Below are 25,596 nucleotides of genomic sequence, written 5' to 3' on the forward strand. Positions count from 1 at the left end.
TTTAAAAAGAGCAGTTAAGGAGCTTAATCACAATAAGATTTTTGGTGCTGAGAATCCCAGCAGAGCTAATTAAGGTCAAAAAGATTCTTAGATAGGATAAGAATGTTTCATTTTTTTGATTAATTGTGAGGATTTGGAAGACTAGAAGATTTCAGTATTCATATTGCTGGCCATATGAATGGCTGCAAGAACTGTTAATTTAATCTCTCATCCAAGCAAGTTTGTATTGAAGATTATTCTAAATATGAGGCTAAGATATCTGAGGAACAGGCAGGTTTTAGGGCAGGAGTATGAGACCAGATCCTTTGCCTTAGTAGATTAGATCATCAAGAATTATAGACTTTTGACTTCCTTTTGAAAGACAAATGAAATGATGAAAGGGATGGGCTTTCTTCGATGCATTATCAGGTTGATAGCTAACTTGTACAGTGAGTGAAAGGACACAGGTGGAATTAACTGATCAGATCGAGTAGGCAAGGATGCCTGATTTCTCCTCACCTGTTCAGTATATAGTGAGAACAGGATACCTGTAGTGTTAGATGAGCTGAAGATAGGAATTTAGACTAGGTGCCAGATAGGTCAGAAATTTGTGATATATATACACTTCTTGAAAAAAAAGTTAATGGACACCATACTGTGAGAAACAAACAGCCATGGTGCCCACCTTAATATGATGTAGGATCTCCTTTTGCTGCAGTGACCTCAGAAATCTTATCGGGCATACTTTCCACAAGCATGCAATAGTGATTGATGTGAATTTTGGACCATTTTTCCTGTAGGCATGTAATGAGGTCCTGGGCTGTTGTGTGCCAGATGTCCCTTGTCTCACCCGACAATCTAGTTCATCCCATAGATGTTCAATAGGGTTCTGATCAGAGCTTTGCAGAGGCCAATCAAGTGTGGTGATGTTCACATCCATAAACCATGCAGTTACAACAGCAGCATTATAATGTGGTGCATTCTCTTGCTGAAAGAGACAATGGTCAGTTCTATATTCTTGTAGAGAGGCTTATACGCTGGTTAAACATGATAACTAATAATTAAGGAATTGGTAGTGTACACTAGAAATATAAATTAAATAAATGTTTATTTAATTTATATTTCTAGTGTACGCTGTCAATTCCTTAATTATTAGTTATCTTGGTCAGTTCTATAGAAATACCACAAAGTAGGATGCATTGCCTGGAATGTTCAGATACCTCTCAAAGTTCAATGTTGGTGTCACAACAAGCAGAGGACCAAGGCCAAACCAGGAAAAGCAAAACCATACCATCACATCGCTACTTCCGAATTTCATAGTTGGGGTTATGCAATCTGGTAAGAGACATTCACCAGGCATCCGCCATACCCACACCCATCCATCCATCTATCCATCTGTTCTGTAGAGGGTGTCGCATGATTCACCACTCTATAACACAACTTTCTGAGCTTTCATGTCCTACTGTACATGCTCTTTGAACCTCTGAAGGTGATGCTGCATGTTGGTGTGGAGCTTGCATGTTGTAGAAACCTTGGAAACTCATGCTGCTAGTCTTGGTTCTGAATGTTTTTGTGCAGATTCATTTTCCAGTTAATACCCAGAACTCTGCATTCAATGTGTCAACAACATAATACATAAAATAGATAATTATTATTACTATTATGTATGACTGAAAGCTTAATATTTATTAACTAATCAAGTAATTATTATTTTCATATGAATTCAGGTGAATTCCATATTATGTGATTAATGTCTTACATATAATATCACAGTTGAAAAAATTTAAATCATTACTTGATTACTTGTATTAGCAAATTCCAGTTAATCAGAATTTTTTATAACTTAAGAAATTTCCTATTTAGTAAATAGCATTATGATTATTAAAGGGCATTATAATTAATTAATTTTTCCTTTTATGCATATAGATTGCTATACCTAACAACACAACTGTCCGAAGTTTGGCATGGAACAAAGAACATGGATATATTGCATGTGGTGGAGATGGAGGATTGTTGAAGGTTCTGAAATTAGAAATAGGTAAGTAGATATTTTATAATTGAATCTAATTGTTTTAAGTTTAAGAGACTACTCAGTTGTAAAAATTTAAATTAGTTCAAATTAACCTCCCCATTGGCCCAAAGGATCAAATACCACCTTAGGATTTTTAAAGATAAAAACATTATTATTATCATTATACAGACACCTCCATGGAATCCAAAGAGACTCATCGTGGACACCCAATCTATCCACACAATCTATCGTACTTCTCCTTGAACCCATTTACAGAAAAAGCACTCACAACTGACTCCAGCAACCCATTCCACTCATTCACCACTCTCCAAGCAAAAAATCTAGTCCTCACACCCTTGCTAACCACACCTTTATTCAACTTCCAGGGATGATCCCCTTGTTCTGGCCACACTAGCCAAGTAGTGAAACATTTCCCTGGCTTAGTGCCTGCATGGAATGTGAATACTTTACATCAAACTGGAAGATTGGAGATTGTAAAGATGGAGATGCTAAGATTGAAAATAGACGTTCTGGGAATGGCTGAGGTGAGATGGAAAGGAAAAGGAGATTTTAGAACAGAGGATGGAATAAGAATAATTTACTCAGGAGGGGAAGAGCAACATCAAGCAGGTTTTGGAATAATATTGAATAAACGAGTGGCAGGATGTGTGGAAGGCTACTGGCAAATCTCAGACAAAGTTTTAGTGGTAAAGTTGAAAGCAAAACCAAGAAATATTCTACTTATCCAGATATATTTACCTACTTGTGATTATGAGGATGAGAAGGTAGAGAGAGTTTATGGTGTTATAGAACAGGGCTTGAAATGTAAAGAAACAAAAGATATAATAAAAGGCAATATGAATGCAAAAATTGGAAGAGGAAGGGAGGAAGATATTGTTGGGATATTTGGATTGGGAGTGAGAAATGAAAGAGGAGATATGTTGTTGGATTTCTGTAGAAAGCATGATTTAGCAATTATGAACACTTGGTTTAAGAAACATCCAAGAAGATTGTACACATGGAAAGCCCCAGGGGAGGATATAAATAGTAGAAGAAATCAGATAGATTATATTTTGATAAACAAAAGATATAGAAACATTATAAAGATGTGACAACATATCCAGGAGCAGACTGTGATACAGATCACATATTGTTGTCAACTAAGATAAGGATTAATCCAAAAAAGGTAACTACAGGGAAATGGAACAAATCATGGAACATAGAGCGGCTGAAGATACCAAGTATGGTGAATGAATTCTCAAAGAAAGTAGAGGAAGAAATGAATGAGAGAAATATACAAGAAAATGATGATGCAAGTGAAAAATGGAAGATTCTGAAGGAAAGCATAATATTACTGCTATAGAATTACATTTAGCTAAAAAAGAGGAGGAAAGAGAGAAAAGAAAGAAACTATGGATGATGGAAAATATTTTGAGGGAAATAACACAAAGCAGAACGTTAGTTAATAGTAAAACAGAGGAGGAAAAAAAGCAGTATAAGGACTTGAGTAGGGAGATACAAAGAGAGATAAGAAGGAAAAAGGAAGAGTGTTAGATGAAATAAGTAAAGATACAACAGCAAAGGCAGAAAGAAAGGACATAAAAGGTGTTTATAAAAACATTAATATGATGACAGGAAGGAGAAAGATGCTAAGGACTGGAGCAATCAAGAATGAAAGAGTTGAAATTCTGATAGAAAAAGAGAAGATATTACAGAGATGGGAAGAATATGTAAGTAAACTTTACGAAGGCAGGGAAAGAGGAGAAAATCAAAGGAAAGAACATAGTGGGTAGAGACTGTGCATCATGAGGGAGGAATTGAATCTGGCAATTCAAAAGATGAAAGAAGGAAAATCCCCTGGAATAGATGGTGTACAGATAGAACTTATAAGGAATATAGGTGAAAAAGGTATGGAAGTGTTATGGCAAATTATTAATGGAATTTATGAAGGACAAGAATTACCAGAGGAGTTTAGAAGATCAATTTTTATCCCCATTCCAAAAAAGACAGGAGTTTTAGACTGTAACAATTTTAGAACGATAAGTCTTATAACTCACACAGCAAAAATTCTGGTGCAAATAATTTTAGAGAGAATTAGGAATAAAATAGAAAAAGAAATGAATGAGGAACAGTTTGGGTTCAGAACCAACAGAGGAACTAGAGAGGCTATAACTTGTCTAAGAATTATTGGGGAGAAAACACTAAACCATGGTGGAAAGTTGTTTTTGGGATTTCTAGATTTTGAAAAGGCATTTGATACAGTGAAACATGAAAGGCTTTTTGACATTCTAGAAAATACTGATATTGACCCTTATGACTTGGAAATTTTAAAGAGATTATATTGGTCACAAATAGTGTAAATGGAGAGGAAACAGGAGAATTCCTGGTGGAGAGAGAGAAGTCAGGCAAGGATGCAAGTTATCACCATTATTGTTTAACTTTTATAGTGAACAAATGTTTAGAGAGGCACTTGAGGATGTAGAAAAAGGAATAAAAATAAATGGAAGAATCATTAATAACTTAAGATATGCGGATGATGTAGTAGTGATGGCAGAAAGTGAAAATGGGTTACAACAAATTATTCAAAGAATTGAAAACTCTTGTAAAGAGTATGGACTAAGAATTAACACAAAAATGACCAACATAATGATAATGGGTAGAAAAATAGGAGATAATGTAAAAATAAGATGTAGAGGAAAGATTTTAGAAGAAGTGGAAAGATTTCAATATTTAGGTAGCTGGATCTCAGAGAAAGGAACTTGAGAGTTGGACATTAGAAATAGGTAAAGCTAAATCGGCATTTATGGAAATGAAGAGAATTTTAATAAACATCATCATCATCATCATCAAATTCCTGCCATGTACCCTCAAGGGGTGTACAGAATATGACAGTACTACATGAAAAAATTACATCATTACTAACTTCCTATCTACAATTTTCCTCCAAATCAGTCTGTTAGTTGTCAAGACTCCAACATTATCAGATCTTATATTTCTATCGTCTAAGGCACTTTGTACCGTATCAATCCACCTATATCTTGGTCTTCCTCTGGGTCGTTTTCCTGCCAACCTGGCAGAGAACACTTGTTTTGCTAATCTTTCCTCTCCCATTCTATTTAAGTGACTATACCATCTGAGATTAGCTCTGCTAATGCATTCCTGGATGCTGACAATGTCGAGTTCTTTCCTAATATCCTCATTTTTAATATGATATTGCCATTGATGCCATCTGTTCAACCCTCTAATCTTTCTCAGGACTCTCATATCTGCGGTCTCTAGTCTTTGGTCAAGTGTTTTACTTCTGACCCAGCTCTCAGATCCATAAGTTAAAATTGGTTTGAACACAGTCTTGTATACAGCTAATTTAGTGTTCCGACTAATTTCTTTCTTATTCCATATGAATTTATTCAATTGACTGCCCATGATACCAGCTTTGTTGATTCTGTTGTCTATTTCTATATTTAGTTTACCATCTTCAGTAAAAATTGTGCCTAAGTAGCTGAAATGTTTTACTTGTTCCACAGGTTCTCCATTCACAACACAGTTGACATTTTCAATGATTCTGCCTATTTTCATTGTCTTTGTCTTTTTATTGCTGACCTTCATACCATATCTATTACAACAGCTATTCAATTTAGTCAGAGAATCTTGCAGACTTGTAGCGGATTTATTTAGAAGTATAACATTATCTGCATAAAGCAAAGAGCTGACATTAACATCTCCAATTTTGATATCAGGTTTAATACCACATTCCTTCATAATGTGATCCATATAGATAATGAATAACAGAGGGGATAATGTACATCCTTGTCTCACACCAGATTTAACATTAAACCATCTTCCTGTACTTCCTTCAATTCTAACTGCTGACTCACAACTCAAATAAAGACTAAGTATTGCTTGATATAATGCCCCATTGACACCATATAACTGCAGCGTATTGAATAGCTTCTCTCTTGGCACCTTGTCATATGCCTTTTCCAAATCAACAAAACTTAAATACAGATCTTTGTTATATTCCAATGCTTTCTCGACTATTTGTCGTAAAGTGAAGATCTGATCCTGACAGCCTCTATTTGGCCTGAATCCAGCTTGTTCTTCACCAAGCTTTTCTTCCACAATTCTTTTCAACCGTTTCTCAAGTATACTTGCATAGATCTTGCCAGGAACACTCAGTAGGGAAATACCTCTGTAATTCTCACATTCAGTTTTATTTCCCTTTTTATATATGGGTACTATGAGAGCTCTACTCCAATCATCTGGAATTCGTCCCTCTGTCCAGGCTTTCTAAACTATGCAGTGCAGCCACTGTAAGACTCTTATACCACCATACTTCAGCATTTCTGGTTGAATATCATCTACTCCTGCTGCCTTTCCACATTTCACGCCTTTGATGGCTTTTTCTACTTCAAGTATGGATATGTATTCCTGACTGCATGCCTGGTCAGTGTTTTTTATCACTGTGCTGTCATCACTGCTTGTTTCATTTAGCAGTTTTTCAAAGTAATTACTCCATACTTCAAAAATATCTTTTTCTCCTGTTTTCATTTCACCTTTATCATCTCTAATTCCTTTTACAGCACTCTTTCCTCCATTCCTAAGCTTCTTCAACAACCTCCAGAATATTTTGCCACCTTCTTGATATTTATTTTATATATTCTTGCCAAAGTCCTCCCATGACTTTTGTTTAGCTAGTTTTACACACTGTTTAGCTTTCTTACATTTGTCTCTGTATTCTGTAAGAGTAAAAGCTGACTTATTTGCCAGGAACTTTTGATATGCTTTCTTCTTTTCCTTCACTGCCTCTTTAACTTCCTGTGTCCACCAGGGAGTTCTGATTTTTTTATCCTTGCACACAACCTCACCACATGCCTCTCTGGCAGAATCAATCAATGTTTCCTTCAGAGTTTGCCACTGAATCTCCAACGTTTGATTCCTGTTCTCAAACTCTTTCATTTTCTTTTCAATGATATTTCTGTATTTTAGTCTACAGTTCACATCTGAGAGCTGCTCAACTTTTATTCGCTTTAAAACTTTCTTACATGTTATTCTTTTCAATATGAAATTCAATTTTATCCTGCTCAAGACTAAATAGTGATCACTTCCAATTTCAAATCCTCTGTACACTCTGGTGTCCTGCACCAGGGAGAAAACATCACTATCAACAATAATATAGTCAATGAGACTTTTCTTATTCCTAGCCTCTTCTCTCCATGTGAATTTGTGCACATTTTTATGTTGGAACATGGTGTTAGTAATAACCAGTCCATGTCCTGAGCAGAAATCCAACAGATATTTGCCATTATTATTAGCTTTGCTCTTTTCTCCAAATTTTCCCAAAATATTTTTGTATGTTTCACAATCATTTCCTACTCTACTATTTAGATCCCCAACAAAGACCAACTTTTCCTTTTTCATTGTGTCAGTTGCTTTTTCTAAAGCCTCAAAAAATCCTCCACTTCTACCTTAGTAGAACCTTCTGTGGGACCATAGGCACAAATAAGTCTCATTGTCCAGTTCCCCATTATGATATTTGCCCACATTACTCTACTTGAGACTGACTGCCATTCAAGAAGATTAGCCTCATATTTTGTGTTGAATACTATGGCTACTCCTTCTTTTCCTTGATTGTCATTGCCTGAATATAACATTTTGTATTTATTGCTCAGAAAGATCTCACCAGTTTTGGTCTTTTTTGTTTCAGTCACCCCTATTATGTCGATCTGGTACTTATCTAATTCCTCAGCTAGCTCCATATCTTTGCCATTCAGGCTTCTTACGTTGATAGTACCGATCTTTAACTCTGGTGATGTTTAGTTGGGGTTTGTTTTCAGATTTGTTCCAGTAGCTGACTTTTCGCTGTTCGCCCTGGTTCCCTGGCGAAAACAACGGGGGCCTTGTTTAACCGGGCGACGCCCTGGCCGGCATGAAATTTTGTCATGTTGTACCATCATTTTTTATTTTGGTTTAACCAATAAGAATACAATTTGGTCGGCTAAATCCCAAATTGCCAGCCCATCCTCGTTCGTTCAGTATCAAAGTAGATACCCAACAGGGTGCACCACGAGAAGGTGAGGATTGGACATTAGGTCAGAAGCCCTGGTCGGTTCTCCGCATTCCTTTAAAGGCTATGTGGAGGTCTCCTCTCAGTTATACAGCTTTGATCCTTAAGCACCCCAAATTTTAATAAACAATAACACTAAAATAGGCGTTAGAATTGGAATAGTTAAAGCAACAGTTTGGAGTATTGCAAGTTATGGAAGTGAGTCATGGACACTAAGAAAGAGAGATATGGAAAGAATTAATGCATTGGAGATGTGGTGTTATAGAAAGATGGAAAAGATTAGCTATACAGAAAGAATATCAAATCAAGAAGTTTTAAGATGAGTTGGGATGGAAAGAACACTGTTAAAGAATATTATGTAAAGAAAGACTAGATTTGCAGTACATCTTCTGAGAGGTTCTTCAGGACACCTGACAAGAACTATATTACAAGGGAAAGTTGAGGGGAAGAGAAGAGAAGACATTGAAGACCAACTAGAGAGTGGTTTAATGACATCGTGGAATGGACTGGTTTAAGAATGATGGAAGCGACAGACAGAGAGAAATGGAGAAGAGCTGCTCATCTGCTGCAACCCTCTTGCTAGAGGATGCTACCAGACGATGACGAGTGCCTGCATGCACATATCATAGTTTTATGTTCCCAGAAGATGGCAATGTAACATTGCTGAAATATTGGAAGGTATTGATTAAAATTTTTTAATTAATATTTTAATATACATTGTCATTTCCTGAAAAATTTAAAGTCGTAATACCATGACTAATATCATGAATTTTTGCACCTGAATTTCTTCAGTAAAAACATGATCGGCTTTGTCTTTTATCATATAATTACCCAACTCTGGTATTAATCCCTTAACAGCCGTGATCAAGCAATTGAGAAATTAAGTGTAACAGAGTGACCTTTGAGTCCACTTGACTTAAAAGTATACTGCATTATTTGAAATTTCCTATGTCAGAAATTTATTCAATATTTTATATTTCATCATCATCCTCATCAATTTCCTGATATGTACCCTTCAAGGATGTTTGCTATTATGGCAGCATTATATGATTAAGTTTACATTTTGGTTAATCTCCTTATTAACAATATTCCTCCAAATTAGTCTATTACTTGTCAACATGTGAATATTGTTGTATCTAACATTTCCCATTTCCTGCTTCTAAAGCACTTCTGACTAAATCAATTCACCTAGACCTTGGTCTTCCTCCGGGTCTCTTCCTTACATCCTCATATCAGATACCTGTTTCCTCACCTGTTCTTGGCATTAAATAAAAATGACAAGAAATTATATTCTTGTTTAATCCTTTATCGAAGTGTAAGCTTTTTGAAGGTCTAAAGTTACAAATGTTTGGTCTCTAGAGCAGGGATTCTGGTTTCTGTCTCACCCCATCTCTTTTCTGTGCAGTAAGAGTGATACCCTTCAAGGCCATGACAAATATACTTAGAGACTCATAACTTCCAACATGCTTAGGGTACATCAGTTAAAACTGTGGTGCTGCCAATTAGTGCACTAGCCCGAACTTGTCAGTAATGAGTCAGCAGGCTTCCCAGTTCACTAGCGTATAATCTCGCTGACACATACTCTGCCAGGTGGTGGTATGTGGATGAAACTGTCAAGGTCATGTCATAGTACAAAGACTGGTTTCTGTCTGTATTGAAGTTATGTCCAAGAGTCTATCTCTCTCATTGCACGTCTCCACTATATTTTTCCAGCTAATCACAATTAAACTTATGAAAGCTCCTACAAACAATGACAGTAACACTGACAAAAATGAATCTTCCTCATAAACCAGTCCCATCAAAAAAAGTCACATCACAAACAGACACAAACCAAGCCAGAATCTCTTCACTAAAAACTCACTTTCACATCCACTTTACTAACGTTTGTGGTATTTGCACAAACATAAATGATGTTCACTACCACTTGCACTCTTTACCAGACATCCTATTCCTGACAGAAACCCAGATTGCAACCACATCTCCTGCTCTCCACATCCAATGGATAGACATACTTCACAATTATTTTTGTCACAAGTGTGGCACCAATGCCTTTGTGAAATCTGACATAGCCTTCCAGAGAATGGCTGATTTAGAATCCACTGCTTTTGACATTCTCTGGCTAAAGGTTTCCTTGCCCTGTTTAGTAACATTCAGGTTATCAGTGTTTGGAGACCATTTGTTGCACTTATTGGTCTCCAAACACTGATAACCATTCTGACCTCTTCACATTCCTTTCCATAAAATTCAACCATATGCAATCCAGCTATCCAAATAGTGATGTCATCTTCCTGGGTGACTTCAACATCTACAATTCCAGTTGGCCTGTTATCCAGCTTGGTCAGTGGTGTTGGAATAGCGGAGTTATCAGGAATTCAATAGGTTGAAGTCTTTGCCATAAGTAACGACCTAACACAAATCATACATCTACCTATTGAATTCCTGATAACTCGCTTCACTGTCCAAGTACTCTGGATCTCTTTTTGACCATTTCTCTTTCCAGATATACTGTAGCGATCATCTCTCCTGTTGGCAATTCTGACCACAATCTTGTACAAGTCTCTCATAAAACACCCCTCCCTCAACCACTCTTAACCTCACAACTTCTGGCACTACAAAGGAGCCAACTGGGATGACCGCCAGAATTTCTAGTCCTCATTTCCTTGGTCTGACTATTGTTTCCACTCATCTGACCTTGACCTGCTGTGAACAACTTACAGAAATTATTCTCACTAGCATGAAGACTTTCATCCCTAATTCAAGGCATAATCCTCATCTGCTTTCTGAGTCCTCATCTGCTTTCCTTCAACTGCTTTGGTACACAAAAGCATACCAAAGCAGTTGAAGAAAAAATTTAGCTTACTGCAAGTGGCTCACTTCAAGAATTCCAGCTTCATACTCTGCCTACACCAAAACACGCTATATATGCAAGTCAGTCATCAACAGATCCAAATCGATCTGATTTTGTAAAGGTCAACAGCAAAATACTTGTCTCCTGTCCAAATGGAAACCGTGCCCTCTGGTTCCTCGCTAAGGTCATTGGACACAACTTCTGCACTTCCACTACTCTCTCATCCTGATGGTGCCAGGTGTTTTACTTCACCCAAAGATAAAACTGATTTCCTGGCATCACTCTTTTCCTCAAAATCCTACATTGATGATGAAAGGACGTCCTACCATACTGGAATCCAGCTCCGTGTGTCTCGTTTTAGTTTTTCAACGAAAGAAATCAGTAAATTGCTAAAAACTTGGATACTAAAAAGTCTTCTGATCCTGATGGCACATCTTGCCAATTGTTTTCAAATATTGTGCTCCTAACCTCTGTCCTACATCGTCTCTACAATCTATTATACATATCTGGTACTTATTCCCATTGTATGGAAGCAATCTCATATCCTAAAAAGGATGATAAAAGTCAACCATCAAACTACTGACCAGTTGCCATTACCTCAGTCCTCTCCAAAATAATTAAGAAAGTCATCATTAGCCAACTCTTCCACTACTTAGAGTCCCACCAATTAATCAGCGACTACCAGTACAGATTCCGCCATTCAAGATCCACAGCTGACCTCACCCACCACTGGACATCTGCCATGGAAAGATTTGGAGAAACTTGTGCTGTCACCTTTGACATTTCCTAAGCCATGTGTAGCATTGGGACCTGCTTAAAAATTGCCACCCTTTGGTCTCCCTGTCACCTTCTGGGTAGTCAGCTTTCTTTCTGGTAATGATCGATAGCTTCACTCTCAATGCTTAAGTGCCTCAAGGCTTTGTCCTGTCACCTGATTAATTTCTCTTGTTCATAAATTACCCACTCGCAGTCACCACTAATCCTATCTAGAGCTTTGCTGACAATAGTACTCTCTACTAATCCTACTCATTCGTCAAACCATTCAGTACTCTGACATCCTAGGTCACAAGGTCATCTACAACCAGTGCCTTAAACATTGATCTTCATACTATCCTTCAATGGGGCAAGGACAACCTTGTCAAATTCAATGCCAATGGTCTTTTTATTGCTGATTTTCATGCCAAATTTTTATAACTGTTACTCAATTTAGTTAGAGAACCCTGAAGACTTCCACTGGATATGTTTAGGAATACATCATCTGTATAAAGCAAAGAGATAAGTTTTTGATATCTCCAATTTCAGTATCAGGTTTAATGCCATTTCTTTCATAATTCAATCCATATAGACAGTGAATAAGAATGGAGATAATGCGCATCCTTGTCTTACCCCTGATTTTACATGAAACCATCTTCCTGTATTTCCTTCAATTCTAACTGCTGACTTACATCTTAAATATAGACTATGTATTTCTCTGTATAATGTTCCATTTACTCCATATAAGTGTAGTGCTTTGAAAAGCCTTTCTCTGGACATCTTAAGTACTGATCTTAAGTATAAAACTTAAGTGCAGATCCTTGTCATATTCCCATGAATTCCTCAACTATTTGTCATAAGGGTGAAAATCTGATCTTCATAACCTCTGTTTGACTTGAATCCAACTTGTTCTTCTCCAAGTTTCTCATGCTTGCATAAATCTTTCCTGGAATATTTAGTAAAGAATTCCTGTATAATTCTCACATTCAGCTTTATTTCCTTTTTTTTTTATAGATGGGAATCATGAGAGCTCTACTCCAGTCATCTGGAATTCAACCTTCTGAGCACCCCTTCTGAATTGTGCCATATAGTCATTGCAAAACTTTTATTCCTTTATACTTAAGCATTTCTGGTTGAATATCATCTACTCCAGCTGCCTTTCCACATTTCAAGTTTTTGATGGCTTTTTTTACTTCCAGTATTGATGTCTTTCTGTTTTCATTCCTCTTGAAAATTTTCTACTACTATTCTGTTATTCTTAGCAGTTCTTGTTTAGCTATTTTTACATATAGGTTAGCTCTCTTACATTTTCTCTGCATTCTTTTAGCATATGCCATCTTATATTTACTAGGAACTTAAAAAGTATGATTTTTTCTTTTCCAGGACTGCTTCTTTAATATATTGTGTCCACCATGGTTCTTATTTTTTTATCCTTGCAGAAAACTTCACTTCATGCCTTCCTAGTTGAATCAGTCAATATTCTTCAGTTTGCCACTGAGACTCCAAGGTTTGGTTCTTATTTTCAAACTGTTTCATTTTCCCTTCAGTAATGTTTATATAATTGAGACTACAGTTTACTTGCAAAAACTGCTCAGCTTTAATTCTTTTTTAAAACTTTCTTGTATACTGTTCTTTTCAATGTGGTATCCATTTTTATGGATACCACATTGTTCCTAAATACTACTTTGTTCTTAAGTAGGCAAATTCCATTTGCCTACTTAGCACTAAATGATGATTACTTCCGATTTCAAATCCTCTATATAGTCTTGTATCTTGAACCAATATAAAGATATCACTATAACATGGTCAATGAGGCTTTTCTTATTTCTTACATCTTCTCTCACTTGAACTTGTGCACATCTTTATGTTGGATCATGTTGTTAGTAATGACTAGTGCATATTATTATTTAACACCTCCAGGGAGTCCAAAGACTCATCGAGGGAGGGCACCTGCTCTACAACTCTGTCTCCACCAATGCCATCTACTGCCGACCACTACCACTAGTATTTCCACAGACAATCACAAACATCCATGCCCATGGCAGGATTCGAACCCGCAGCCTTTTGGATGGAGAGTGGATATGCTAACCACTTGGCCAGCCAGCTGGTGAGCTTAAATCCAGCAGTTACTGTTATTATTAGCTTTGTTCTTTTTTTTCTCTCAAAATATTCCTATATGCCCTTGGTGAGATTCATTTCCTGCTCTGCTATTTAGATCTTCAACAAGGGACAGTTTTTCCATTTGCCATTGGTGTTGAATGCTATCACTAACCCTTTCTTTCTTTGATCATTATTGCCCAAAATCATTATCGATTGTTATTGCTCATTTTGCTTTCCATTTTATTTATTTTGCATGTTTGTAAGAGATATAGAAATGAATTTTGTTTAACAGTCTTTTCAAAATAATTACTCCAGACATTTAGGATATCCTTATCTTCATTTTCACATCACCTTTATCATGAGTGAAAATAAAACTAAAATAAATAAATTACATCTGTTTTGAAATATTACATCAGATCAACCTCAGAAATAAATCTACTACACTAATTGCTCTGTTTTATTTTTCTGATCAGTGCAGTGGAATATGATATTTTATTTAGGTTCTTTCATTTTACTGAAAATATTACAAAAATTACTTGCATGCTTGCATTGAAAATCATTATGTTAAATATGTATAAATAATATGCTTTCAAATAACATTTATTGAAATAAAAATGATTTAAACATTTTTATTTCAATAAATATTATTTTAGTTCATGTTTAATTACTGTCCTCATAATCACAGAACTATGAGGACAGTAATTAAACATGAACTATATTTGTGGGGTTTTACTTATGGCTTTCTTCTTATTATTATTATTATTACTGTCTTGTCTCCATGGAGTCAGAGACTCATCTTGGGAAGTACATGCTATCAAACACAAAGCTCATCCAACCATGCCTTTTGTTCTACTCCCCCGTTCCCATTCTGTGAAAAATTTCTTCCATGTTAACTTGATAACAACCCCTGACTAACATATATGTCTGAATCATATCCCCCCCCCCCCTTCCTTCTCCCATTCACAAGGTTTTGTGATTTACATTCTTTCAATATGACTTCATACTTCATATTCCAAAGGCCACTTACCACTTTTGTGAATCTTCTGGACCCTTTCTAACATATCCTTGTCACCATGAAAATCCGGTAACCAAATCTGTGCACAATAATCCATATCAGGGCCTTATACAATGGAATCATAACCTCTTTATTTCTGCATGTCTGTGTCCTTTGTATCATTGTCATTATCCAATGTGATGACTTCACAACTTATGCAATGTAGCCTTGAATTTTAGGTCCTTATCTACCACCACTCCCAGATCTCTCATCTTCTCAACCTCCTTTAAAGTTTCCCCACCAAGTGTATGCTTTGCATCCCACTCTGCATTGCTTTTCTCAACTTTGCATCATGTAAACAATATATTACCACTTAATCCAATCCCAATATCATTTATATAAAAATTGAACAACAATGGCCCTAATACAGACCCTCTGTGGCACACCACTAGTGACTTTCCTCTTTCTGAATACTGCATCCCCATATACAACTTTCTGATACCTGTCTGACAGCCAGTCACTGATCCAACTTAAGTCTGTTATCCAGTTCCATCCATTTCAATTTATTCAACAGCTTATCATGTGGCAGTCTATCAAAAAGAGAAAAGTCACTTTGCAGAATCTAAGTATGGTACTGTATATGCATCTCCCTTGTCCAAGACATCTGTCAAACAACTTCATATGGCTAGCCCCAATCCAGGTGATCACTCTCACCAAGTGGAGTGAAATCCTAATTTCAATCATATCCTCTGATGAAATGATCAGATCTAAACCTCTCGATCCTCGTGTGCCCTTCTTTACATACCGCCTAAGATACTTGTGTCAAGGACTCAAGAAATTCATTTTCTTATTCCCAAATGCCGTTTCTTCATTCCAGTTTATACTGCCATAATTAAAATCATCCTCCTCTTATTCACTAACAGAAGCAAGCTATACATTTCTTCATCAGCACCCTCCACATTCCCTGGCATATAGCAGCATCCAACTAAATATCTCTTCCTGTCAACTCAACCTCCACCTCACACTATACTGACTCAAAATCATTTACATCTTACATCTCCACTTTGTGCAGACATAATTCACCTGCTATCATCAACAGCACCCTTTCTCCTCCCATCTTGTTCTTTCTATCCTTACAGAAAACATCATTTCTATTCCCATCAGGATATCATCCTTATCTAACCGTTTTTCACTTATTCCAACAATTGGGCAAATAAACTCAATTAACGAAACCATTTCATCTCCTTTATTCCCACTGCTCCTGGTATTTGTAAATAAACACAGCAATTCATTTTTCGGTCTATAACTACTCCTGCCCATGCCACTTGTAGGCTATGATTGCCCTTCACTTAACCATTCTCAATTGCCTTTATTATGTTGGAAATAGTAGTGAATGGCACTACTACTACTACTTTCAACATCTACTCTCCTTATACTTTCTCTCCCTGCCCACCCTGACTCTCCCCCCCTTTCCCTGTCCATCTTGCATTCTCATTCTATCATTATCACCCACAGTATTACTGTTCTCATTTACACTCACTTCAGTCTCATGAGTTCCTTTCTCCTGATCTTTTGCTTAACTGCTTATTCCTCTGCTCTCTTTGATCACATCACTCATTGTTCCTCCTTGCAGCAATATTTTCTCTATAATTGACTCACATCAAATTCATTCAAATGCAATCTGTCACTTTTGTACATTTCCATCCTTCCCCCAAATGCCTCCCAAACATTCACAAACTCCACTCCCCTCTCACACAGTTCTGTCAACATACCATTCATGATCCCTGCCATTCATGATATCCAACTATTGACCAATCAGTATCTGAGGCGTGGTGATGAAGATTTTGGAAAAATTGGTTAGGGTTCGCATTCAGAAATGGGTTGACAGGGAATCGCTACTTTGCAATAAACAGCATGGGTTTACTAAAGAAGGTCATATCATCGAACTAGACAAGGAAAATGGATACACCATGATACTTTTGGATTTTGCTAAGGCTTTTGACAGAATACAGTATGGAGGACTGTTGCATTGGAGAATATGGATTTGAATTATAAAATATTAGTGTGAATAAGAAGATGGCTGACTTATAGATATCAAAAAGTGTTATATGGGAGATGTGAGTCTCCAAGATTCAAGGATCAGTCTTGGTCCACTGTTATTCAATTTGTACATTAATGACATTGGGAAGGATTTGACAGGTGACATACAGCTATTTGCTGATGTTGTAAAGATAGGTAGAATAATCAAGAATGCTGCTGATATGCAGTACTTGTAGAATGATTTGAATAGGCTGGAATTGTGGGCATGGGATAATGGATGTCAGTTCAGTGGCAGCAAATCTAAAGTCATGCACTTTGGCGTGATTAGATATCCAATGTCATATTATATCAGTGGGATAATGTTTCTTGGAGTGTTAGTAGATAGGAAGTTGAAGTTTAGGAGCCATGTAGCAAAGATTGCAAATACAACTCAAAAGATAATTGCAATGATGAAACGAACTTTCACATGTACAGATAAGGATGTCATTTTGCCTTTTTACAAGGTCTTGATAAGACCCCACTTGAACTATTGTGCACAGGTCTGGTTTCCTGGTTTCTGTTGTGATTCTGATACAGTTGAGAGAGTGCAAAGGAGAGTGTTAAAAATGATATCAGGATTGTGGAATATGGATTATGAAGACAGATTGAGAATTTGTAGACTGCAAACACTAGCAAACAGAAGAATGGGAGGGGCGGTGATATGATTAAGACTTACAAGCTTCTGAAAGGGTCATACAGCATTTCACTTGATGGAATTTTTTATTTTATGGAGGGTGGGCAAAGGACAAGAGGGCATCCTTAGAAATGGAGAATGACTGCTGCTAAGAAGGGGTGAGATCTAAATTTTTCTCTCATAGGTTGGTGCATGATTGGAATGGATTGCCATTGAATATTGTGTGTACAAGCAGTGTGAATGAATTCAAGAACAAGTATGACAGCTTGTGCATATAGTTTGTGTCCTTGATGAGTCCCTGACTCCCTGGCAGTTTCTCTTAATAATAATAATAATAATATTGACTATAAAAATTGAATAATATAACAAATTCACTTTGTGTATATTTTCATGTACTTTCTCACATCCATTGACTTTGTGATAAATTATCGTTAAACTAATTTTTTTTTATACTTATTTTAAGGAAAGGAAGGCAAAATTCGTGGTTTGGCAGCTCCAAGCAATTTGTCTATGAATCAGACTCTTGATGGCCACAGTGGTAATGTTGAGAACTTTTTTTTTAAATAATTATTTTTTTAAAATTCAGTGATTTTAGAGACATCGGAACAAATTTGGCAAACATCTGCTGTCATCTTGTGATCTTAAACTCTAATACTTGTATTGTCTGAAATACTGTGAATTCCATTGGTTGATTTTTTCTGAGATGCATGTACAGGAAGAAAAAATCTTACTTGCCTGTGCCAGAGATCAACTGACTTTGTAATTGCTGGATGAAAAAAAAAAAAAAATAATAATAATAAAAAACATGAAAACTTCTAGCTGACAACTAGAATCAAATGTATAATGGTCTTTTTTCTGGCATTCTAGTTACAGTACAAGAAACATTGCCAGTAGGCTACACAGACACCAGTGAAGTTTATACTAGTGTATTTAATTGTTCTTAAAATAAACTCTTAACTACAAGACAAAAATTGGGCATATACTAATGTTGAATTCAAATTTACACAATGAATTCAAAGTGAAAATGATGAATCATAAATTTAGTCTATACTGCATCATATTACAAAGTGAATAATATGGTAATATATTTTATCACATATTATTATTATTATTATTATTATTATTATGTGACACCTCCAGGAAGTCCAGAGACTCATCGAGGGAGAGTGTGCCAACAGCTTTGGACGATTGATTTTCTTCCAACCTAACCGCACTCAAACTTGCTTAACTTTTTGCACGAGCCATTAGTAGCAAAGGCTCTACCAATCGACCAACCTTTATGAAAAAAATAATTTGATGCTGAGTTGAAAAGTATAATTAGAATACCACAGGTAGGAAAATAAACTGATGTTTATTAGTCTGCAGAATATAATATGATGAATATTGCAACCCTGTAATATTTTACTAGATTTCAAACCAGCATCTCCAGAGCACTATAATTCATCATCATCATCAAATTACTGACATACCCTCCGGGGGACTACAGGATTTTATGATAGTACTACATGAAAAGTTACATCATTACCAAATTTTCAGTCAGCAATTTTCCTCCAGATTAGCCTGTTATTTGTCAAGTGGTATGGCCACTTGACATATGATTTTTCATATTGTCAAGTGGTTTGGCCACTTGACATTATGGCCATCAGCATTCCAATATTATCAGATCTTATATTTCTCTCTTCTAATGAAGAGAGAGAAATATAAGATCTTCTTCTTTTTACTCTATCAATCCACTTACATCTGGTTTTTGTCTGTGTCTTTTTCCTGCAAGGATGGCAGGAAAAAGACAGAGGAACACTTGTTCAGCCAATCTTTCCTCTCCCATTCTGTTTAAGTGGCCATACCACTTGAGATTAGCTCTTCTCACACATTCCTGGATGCTAACAGTGTCAAGTTCCTTCCTAATATTCTCATTAATATGATACTGCCATTGAAGCCATCTGTTCATTCTACTAATCTTTCTGAAGACTCATATCTGTGGTCTCCAGTCTTTGATCAAGAGTTTTATTTCTAATGCAGTACTCAGATCCATAAGTTAGAATTGGTTTTACCACTTGTCTTGTATACAGCTAGTTTAATGTTTTGACTAATCTCTCTCTTATTTCATATCAATTTATTCATTGACTTCCTACTATACCAGCTTTGCTATTTCTGCTGTCTATTTCCAAATTTAGTTTGCCATCTTCACTAAAAATTGTGCCAAAATTATTGAAATGCTTTGCTTGTTCTATAGGTTCTACACTGAGGATGCAGTTGATGTTTACAATGTTTGCTTTTGCCTATTTTCATTGTCTTTGTCTTTTTAATGCTGATTTTCATACCAAATTTATTACAACAGTTATTCAATTTGGTCAGGGAATCCTGCAGATAAATCCAAGATTTATCTGCATAAAGTAAAGAGCTGAAATTCATATCTCCAATTTCTATATCAGGTTTAATACCACTTTCCTTCATAATGTAATCCACATAGATGATAAATTACATCATATATATGGATTACATTTGTTGGAGATGTGTTGTTGTACACTGACTTAACATCAAACCATCTTCCTCCTTCAATTGTAACTGCTAATTTACAACTCAAATAGAGACTATGTATTGCTTGATATAATATCCCATTTACACCATATAACTGGAGGGTTTTGAACAGTTTTCCTCTTGGCATATGCCTATTCCAGATCTACAAAACTTAAATACAGATCCTTGTTATATTCCCATGATTTCTCAGCTATTTGTCTTAAAGTGAAAATCTGATCCTGACAATCCCTGTTTGGCCTGAGCTCAGCTTGTTCTTCCCCCAAGCTTCTCCTCCACAATATTTTACTAGCTGTTTGTCAGGAATTCTTGCATAAATCTTACCGTCATCATCATCAAATTCCTGATATATACCCTCAAGGGTCAGGAATACTAATTACAGAGAAATTCTTCTATAATTCTCACATTCAGCTTTATTCCCTTTTATAGATGGGTACTATACGCTCTCTACCCTAATCATCTGGCATTCAACCCTCTGACCAGACCTTATGAATTATGCCATGTAGCCACTCTAAAACTTTTATACCTCCATATTTTAATAATCCTGATTAAATATTATCTACTCCAGCTGCCTTTCCACATTTCAGGTTTGTGATGGCTTTTCTTCTTCAAATACAGATATATATTCCAGGTGGCATTCCTCTTGGTTGTTTTCTACCAGCGTGCTGTCATTACTTGTTTCATTTAGCAGTCTTTCAAAGTTATTACTCCATACATCAAGAATATCTTTATCCTCAGTTCTTCTGTTCCTATCATCTCTAATTCCTTTTACAGTACTCTTTATTTCATTTCTGAGCTTTTTCAATAGCCTGCAGAATATTTATCACCTTCCTGATATTTATTTTCTATGTTCTTACCAAAGTCTTCCCATGACTTTTGTTTAGCTAATTTTACATAATGCTTTGCTTTCTTACATTTTTCTCTGTATTCCCTAAGCGCACAAAGTGACTTACTTTGCCAGGAACGTTCAGTATGCTTTCTTCTTTTTCTTGACTACCTCTTTAACTTCCTGAGTCCATCATGGAATTCTGATTTTTCTCTCCTTGCATATTACTTCACCACATACCTCGCTGGCTTAATTAATCAAAGTTTTCTTTAGGGTTTGCCACCGAATCTCCAAAGCTTCGTTCTGTTTTTCAAACTCTCGTTTTTCTAGAATAATGTTTGTGTATTTCAGTCTACAATTAACATCTAATAGCCGTTCAATTTTGGTTCATTTCAAAACTTTCTTACACACTTTTCTTTTCGATATGAAATTCAATTTTATCTTGCACCACACTAAATGGTGATCACTTCTGATTTCAAATCCTCTGTATACCCTTGTGTCCTGAACCAGTGGGAAAACATCGCTGTGATAATAACATGGTCAACGAGACTTTTCTTATTCTTTGCATCTTATTCTCTCCACATGAACTTATGCACATTTTTATGTTGGAACATGGCATTAGTAATAACTAGTCCATATCCTGAGCAGAAATCTAGCAGGTATTTACCATTATTATTGGCTTTGCTGTTTTCTCTATATTTTCCCAAAATATTCTTATATATCTTGTAATCATTTCCAACTCTGCTGTTTAGATCTCCAACAAGGATGAACTTTTCCTTTTTCATTACATGAGCTGCCTTCTCTAATGCCTTGAAAAATTCTTCCACTTCTTCCTTATTAGTGGAAGAATTAGTAGAGCCTTCTGTGGGACCATAAGCATAAATAAGTCTCATTGTCCAATTCCCCTTTCTGATATTAGGCCACATCACTCTATTTGATACTGCCTGCTCATTCAAGAAGATTATCCTCATATTTAGTGTTTAATATTATAGCTGCTTTTTCTTTTCCCTGATTGTTATTTTTTGAATATAACATCTTGTATTTGTTACTTAGAAAGATCTCACCTCTTTTTGACTTCTTTGTTTCGGTAACACCTATTATGTCAATCTGGTACTTATCCTATTCTTCTGCTAATTCCATTTCTTTTCCATTGATGCTTTTTATGTTGATAGTGCCAATCTTGATCTGTGCTGATGTTGAGTTGGGGCTGGTTTCAATAACTGACTTTTGCTGTTTGCCATGGTTTCCTGACAAAAACAATGGGGGCCATGTTTAACCAGGCAATGCCCCAGCTGGCATGAAATTCCATGTTGTACCATCATTTTGAGTTATGGTTTAAGCCAATAAGAATACAATTTAATCAGATAAATCCCAACTTATCAGCCCATCGTTGTTCGTTCAGTATCCAGGTAGATACCCCACAGGGTGTACCATGCCACAAGAAGGTGAGGATTGGCTAATGAAGCCAAGAGATACCAAAATAGAAAAATATTAATTATTTGAATGCGCATCTAGTTTTTTTTTTCTTAGAAGACTTCGTTGGGTGTGTAACATGAAAAGACAAATATAAAAATATACATTACAAGAGGGGGGTGCTTAAGGGTCAAAGCTGTATAACTGATAGGAGACCTCCACATAGCCTTTAAAGAAATGCAGAGAGCCGACCCGACCAGGGCTTCTGACCTAATGTTCAATCCTCACCTTCTCGTGGTGCACCCTGGATACTGAATGAACGAGAATGGGCTGGCAATTTGGGATTTAGCCAACCAAATTGTATTCTTATTGGCTTAAATCAATATACAAAATTATGGTACAACATGACAAAATTTCATGCCTGCTGGGGGCGTCACCCGGTTAAACAAGGCTCCGTTGTTTTCACCAGGGCGAACAGCGAAAAGTCAGCTACTGGAACAAATCTGAAAGCACACCCCAACTCAACATCACCAGAGTTAAAGATCAGTACTATCAACATAAGAAGATATCCTTGAAGTATGGAGTAATTACTTCGAAAAATTGCTAAATGAAACGAGCAGTGGTGACAACACATTGGTAAAAAACACTCAACAGGCATACAGTTCAGGAATACATATCCATACTTGAAGTAGAAAAAACCATCAAAGGCTTGAAATGTGGAAAGGAAGCAGGAGTAGATGATATTCGACCAGAAATGCTGAAATATGGAGGTATAAAAGTCTTACAGTGGCTGCACTGCATAGTTCAGAAAGCCTGGACAGAGGGACGAATTCCCAATGATTGGAGTAGAGTTCTAATAGTATTCATATATAAAAATGGAAATAAAACTGAATGTGAGAATTACAGAGGTATTTTCCTACTGATTGTTCCTGGCAAGATCTATGCAAATATACTTGAGAAACAGTCGAGAAGAATTGTGGAAGAAAAGCTTGGTGAAGAACAAGCTGGATTCAGGCCAAATAGAGGCTGTCAGGATCAGATATTCACTTTATGACAAATAGTTGAGAAAGCATGGGAACATAACAAAGATCTGTATTTAAGTTTTGTAGATCTGGAAAAGGCATATGACAAGATGCCAAGAGAGAAGCTATTCAATATGCTACAGTTATGTGGGGCTTTATATCAAGCAGTACTTAGTCTTTATTTGCGTTGTAAGTCAGCAGTAAGTCAGATGGTTTAATGTTAAATCTGGTGTGAGACAAGGATGTACATTATCTCCTCTATTATTCGTTATCTATATGGATCACATTAAGAAGGAAAGTGGTATTAAACATGATATCAGAATTGGAGATGTTAATATCAGCTCTTTGCTTTATGCAGATGATGTTATACTTCTAAATAAATCCGCTACAAGTTTGCAAGATTTCCTGACTAAATTGAATAACTGTTGTAATAGATATGGTATGAAGGTCAGCATTAAAAAGACAAAGACCATGAAAATAGGTAGAATTGTTGAAAATGTTAAGTGTGTTGTGAATGGGAAACCTATGGAACAAGTAAAACATTTCATCTTCTTAGGCATGATTTTTACTGAAGATGGTAAATTAAATATGGAAATAGACAACAGAATCAACAAAGCTGGTATGGTAGGCAGTCAATTGAATAAATTTATATGGAATAAGAGAGAAATTAGTCAGAACACTAAATTAGCTGTATACAAGACAGTGTTCAAACCAGTTTTAACTTATGGATCTGAGAGCTGGGTTAGAAGTAAAACACTGGACCAAAGACTTGAGACCGCAGATATGATGTCCTGAGAAAGATTAGAGGCGTGAACAGATATCCTGTACACATGAATGGCAATATCATATTAAAAACGAGGATATTAGGAAAGAACTTGACATTGTCAGTATCCAGGAATGCGTTATCAGAGCTAATCTCAGGTGGTATTGTCACTTAAACAGAATGGGCAAAGAAAGATTAGCAAAACAAGTGTTCTCTGCCAGGTTGGCAGCAAAAGGAACCAGAGGAAGACCAAGATATAGATGGATTATTACGGTTCAAAGTGGCTTAGACGATAGAAATATAAGATCTGATAATGTTGGAGTCTTGACAAGTAACCGGCTAATTTGGAGGAAAATTGTAGATTGGAAGTTAATAATGATGAAAATTGTTCATGTAATACTATCATATCCTGTACACACCTTGAGGCTACATGTCAGGAATTTGATGATGATGATAACATTACAACAGAACAACAGCTATAAACTAAATTGCAAATGTATTGTGGACATTTGAAGCCATTTTGGATGCCATTGTATTGTTGGACACATTCACGCAGGCATAATCTCGAGCATGCCTGTGTAAACGCCGAAGTTGAATAGCTGAAAAGTGACAATTAGATAGGTTATAGCTAAGGTTCGTATTAAGATGGACCAGATTGAGCCTAATTTCTATTGATTCCACAATTCCTCTCTCCAGCTCATCATAGTATCTAAGAATGTTTTCTGATTTGTTCCAGATCACTGGATCAGTGATAGAATCTTCATCATTAGGGTGAGCAGAATTAAGAACATAATTAGAAAGTATGCTGGCTCTAGTTCTGTCATATATGATGTCTCTCATTTGCAATTCTTTATGGAACTCAGTGGATTTCTCCATTTGACAATATATATATATATATATATATATATATATATATATATATATATATATATATATATATATATATATATATATATAGATATATATGTATATATATGTTGCCGGCCTGGTTGGCCGAGTGGTTAGCGTATCAGCTCTCCAGCCAAGAGGTTGCGGGTTCGAATCCTGCATAGACATGAATGTTTGTGATTATTCTCTCCCAATATCGACTGGGTCACTATGGGAGTAGTAGAACGAGAACCTCCCACAATGGGAGAGGCCTTCACCTTACAGTGGGTAGAAAATAGGCTGAAATTTATATATATATATATATATGGCACAGTACCGAAGTGTGTAATAAAATTTCTAAACTATAACTGGTTACATGTGTCACAAGTGGCTAAGTTGTAACTACAAAGGAGGTTTAGAACACATTGATCTGATACAATCAAATAAAATTTTATTATTTTGGAGATTAAGTTTTTGGTATACTAAATAGGGTAAAAAACAACAATTGAAGTTGTTTACATTATCTGACTTAACAAGATGGGGGGGAGGTAATGAAGAGTCATTTATATATGATACCATGCATATCAACATATAAATGAGGGATTGTATTTCGAATCAGATCATAAGGGGAAGAGAAATGTAAAATGTAGCTTTTTTTTGAATAACTGAACTTTGAGGGTTCAAAACACTGACTAGGCATGCAATCAA

At 36.1% G+C, this 25,596-nt stretch overlaps 1 protein-coding gene across 1 annotated transcript in view; it reads left to right on the forward strand.

Annotated features, from left to right (window-relative positions):
• The window catches only part of Oseg4 (intraflagellar transport protein Oseg4), a 377,419-nt gene that overhangs the window by 4,208 nt on the left and 347,615 nt on the right, over positions 1-25,596 (forward strand). The window contains exons 2-3 of the mRNA XM_090392828.1: positions 1,906-2,017; positions 17,926-18,000. Coding sequence (XP_090248954.1) covers positions 1,906-2,017; positions 17,926-18,000 — 187 coding nt within the window. The remainder of the gene's footprint in view (positions 1-1,905; positions 2,018-17,925; positions 18,001-25,596) is intronic.

Source organism: Typopeltis vanoorti, chromosome 5, assembly GCF_054136105.1.
Source record: "Typopeltis vanoorti isolate ZY-2024b chromosome 5, IOZ_Tvanoo_1.0, whole genome shotgun sequence".
NCBI lineage: Eukaryota > Metazoa > Arthropoda > Arachnida > Uropygi > Thelyphonidae > Typopeltis > Typopeltis vanoorti.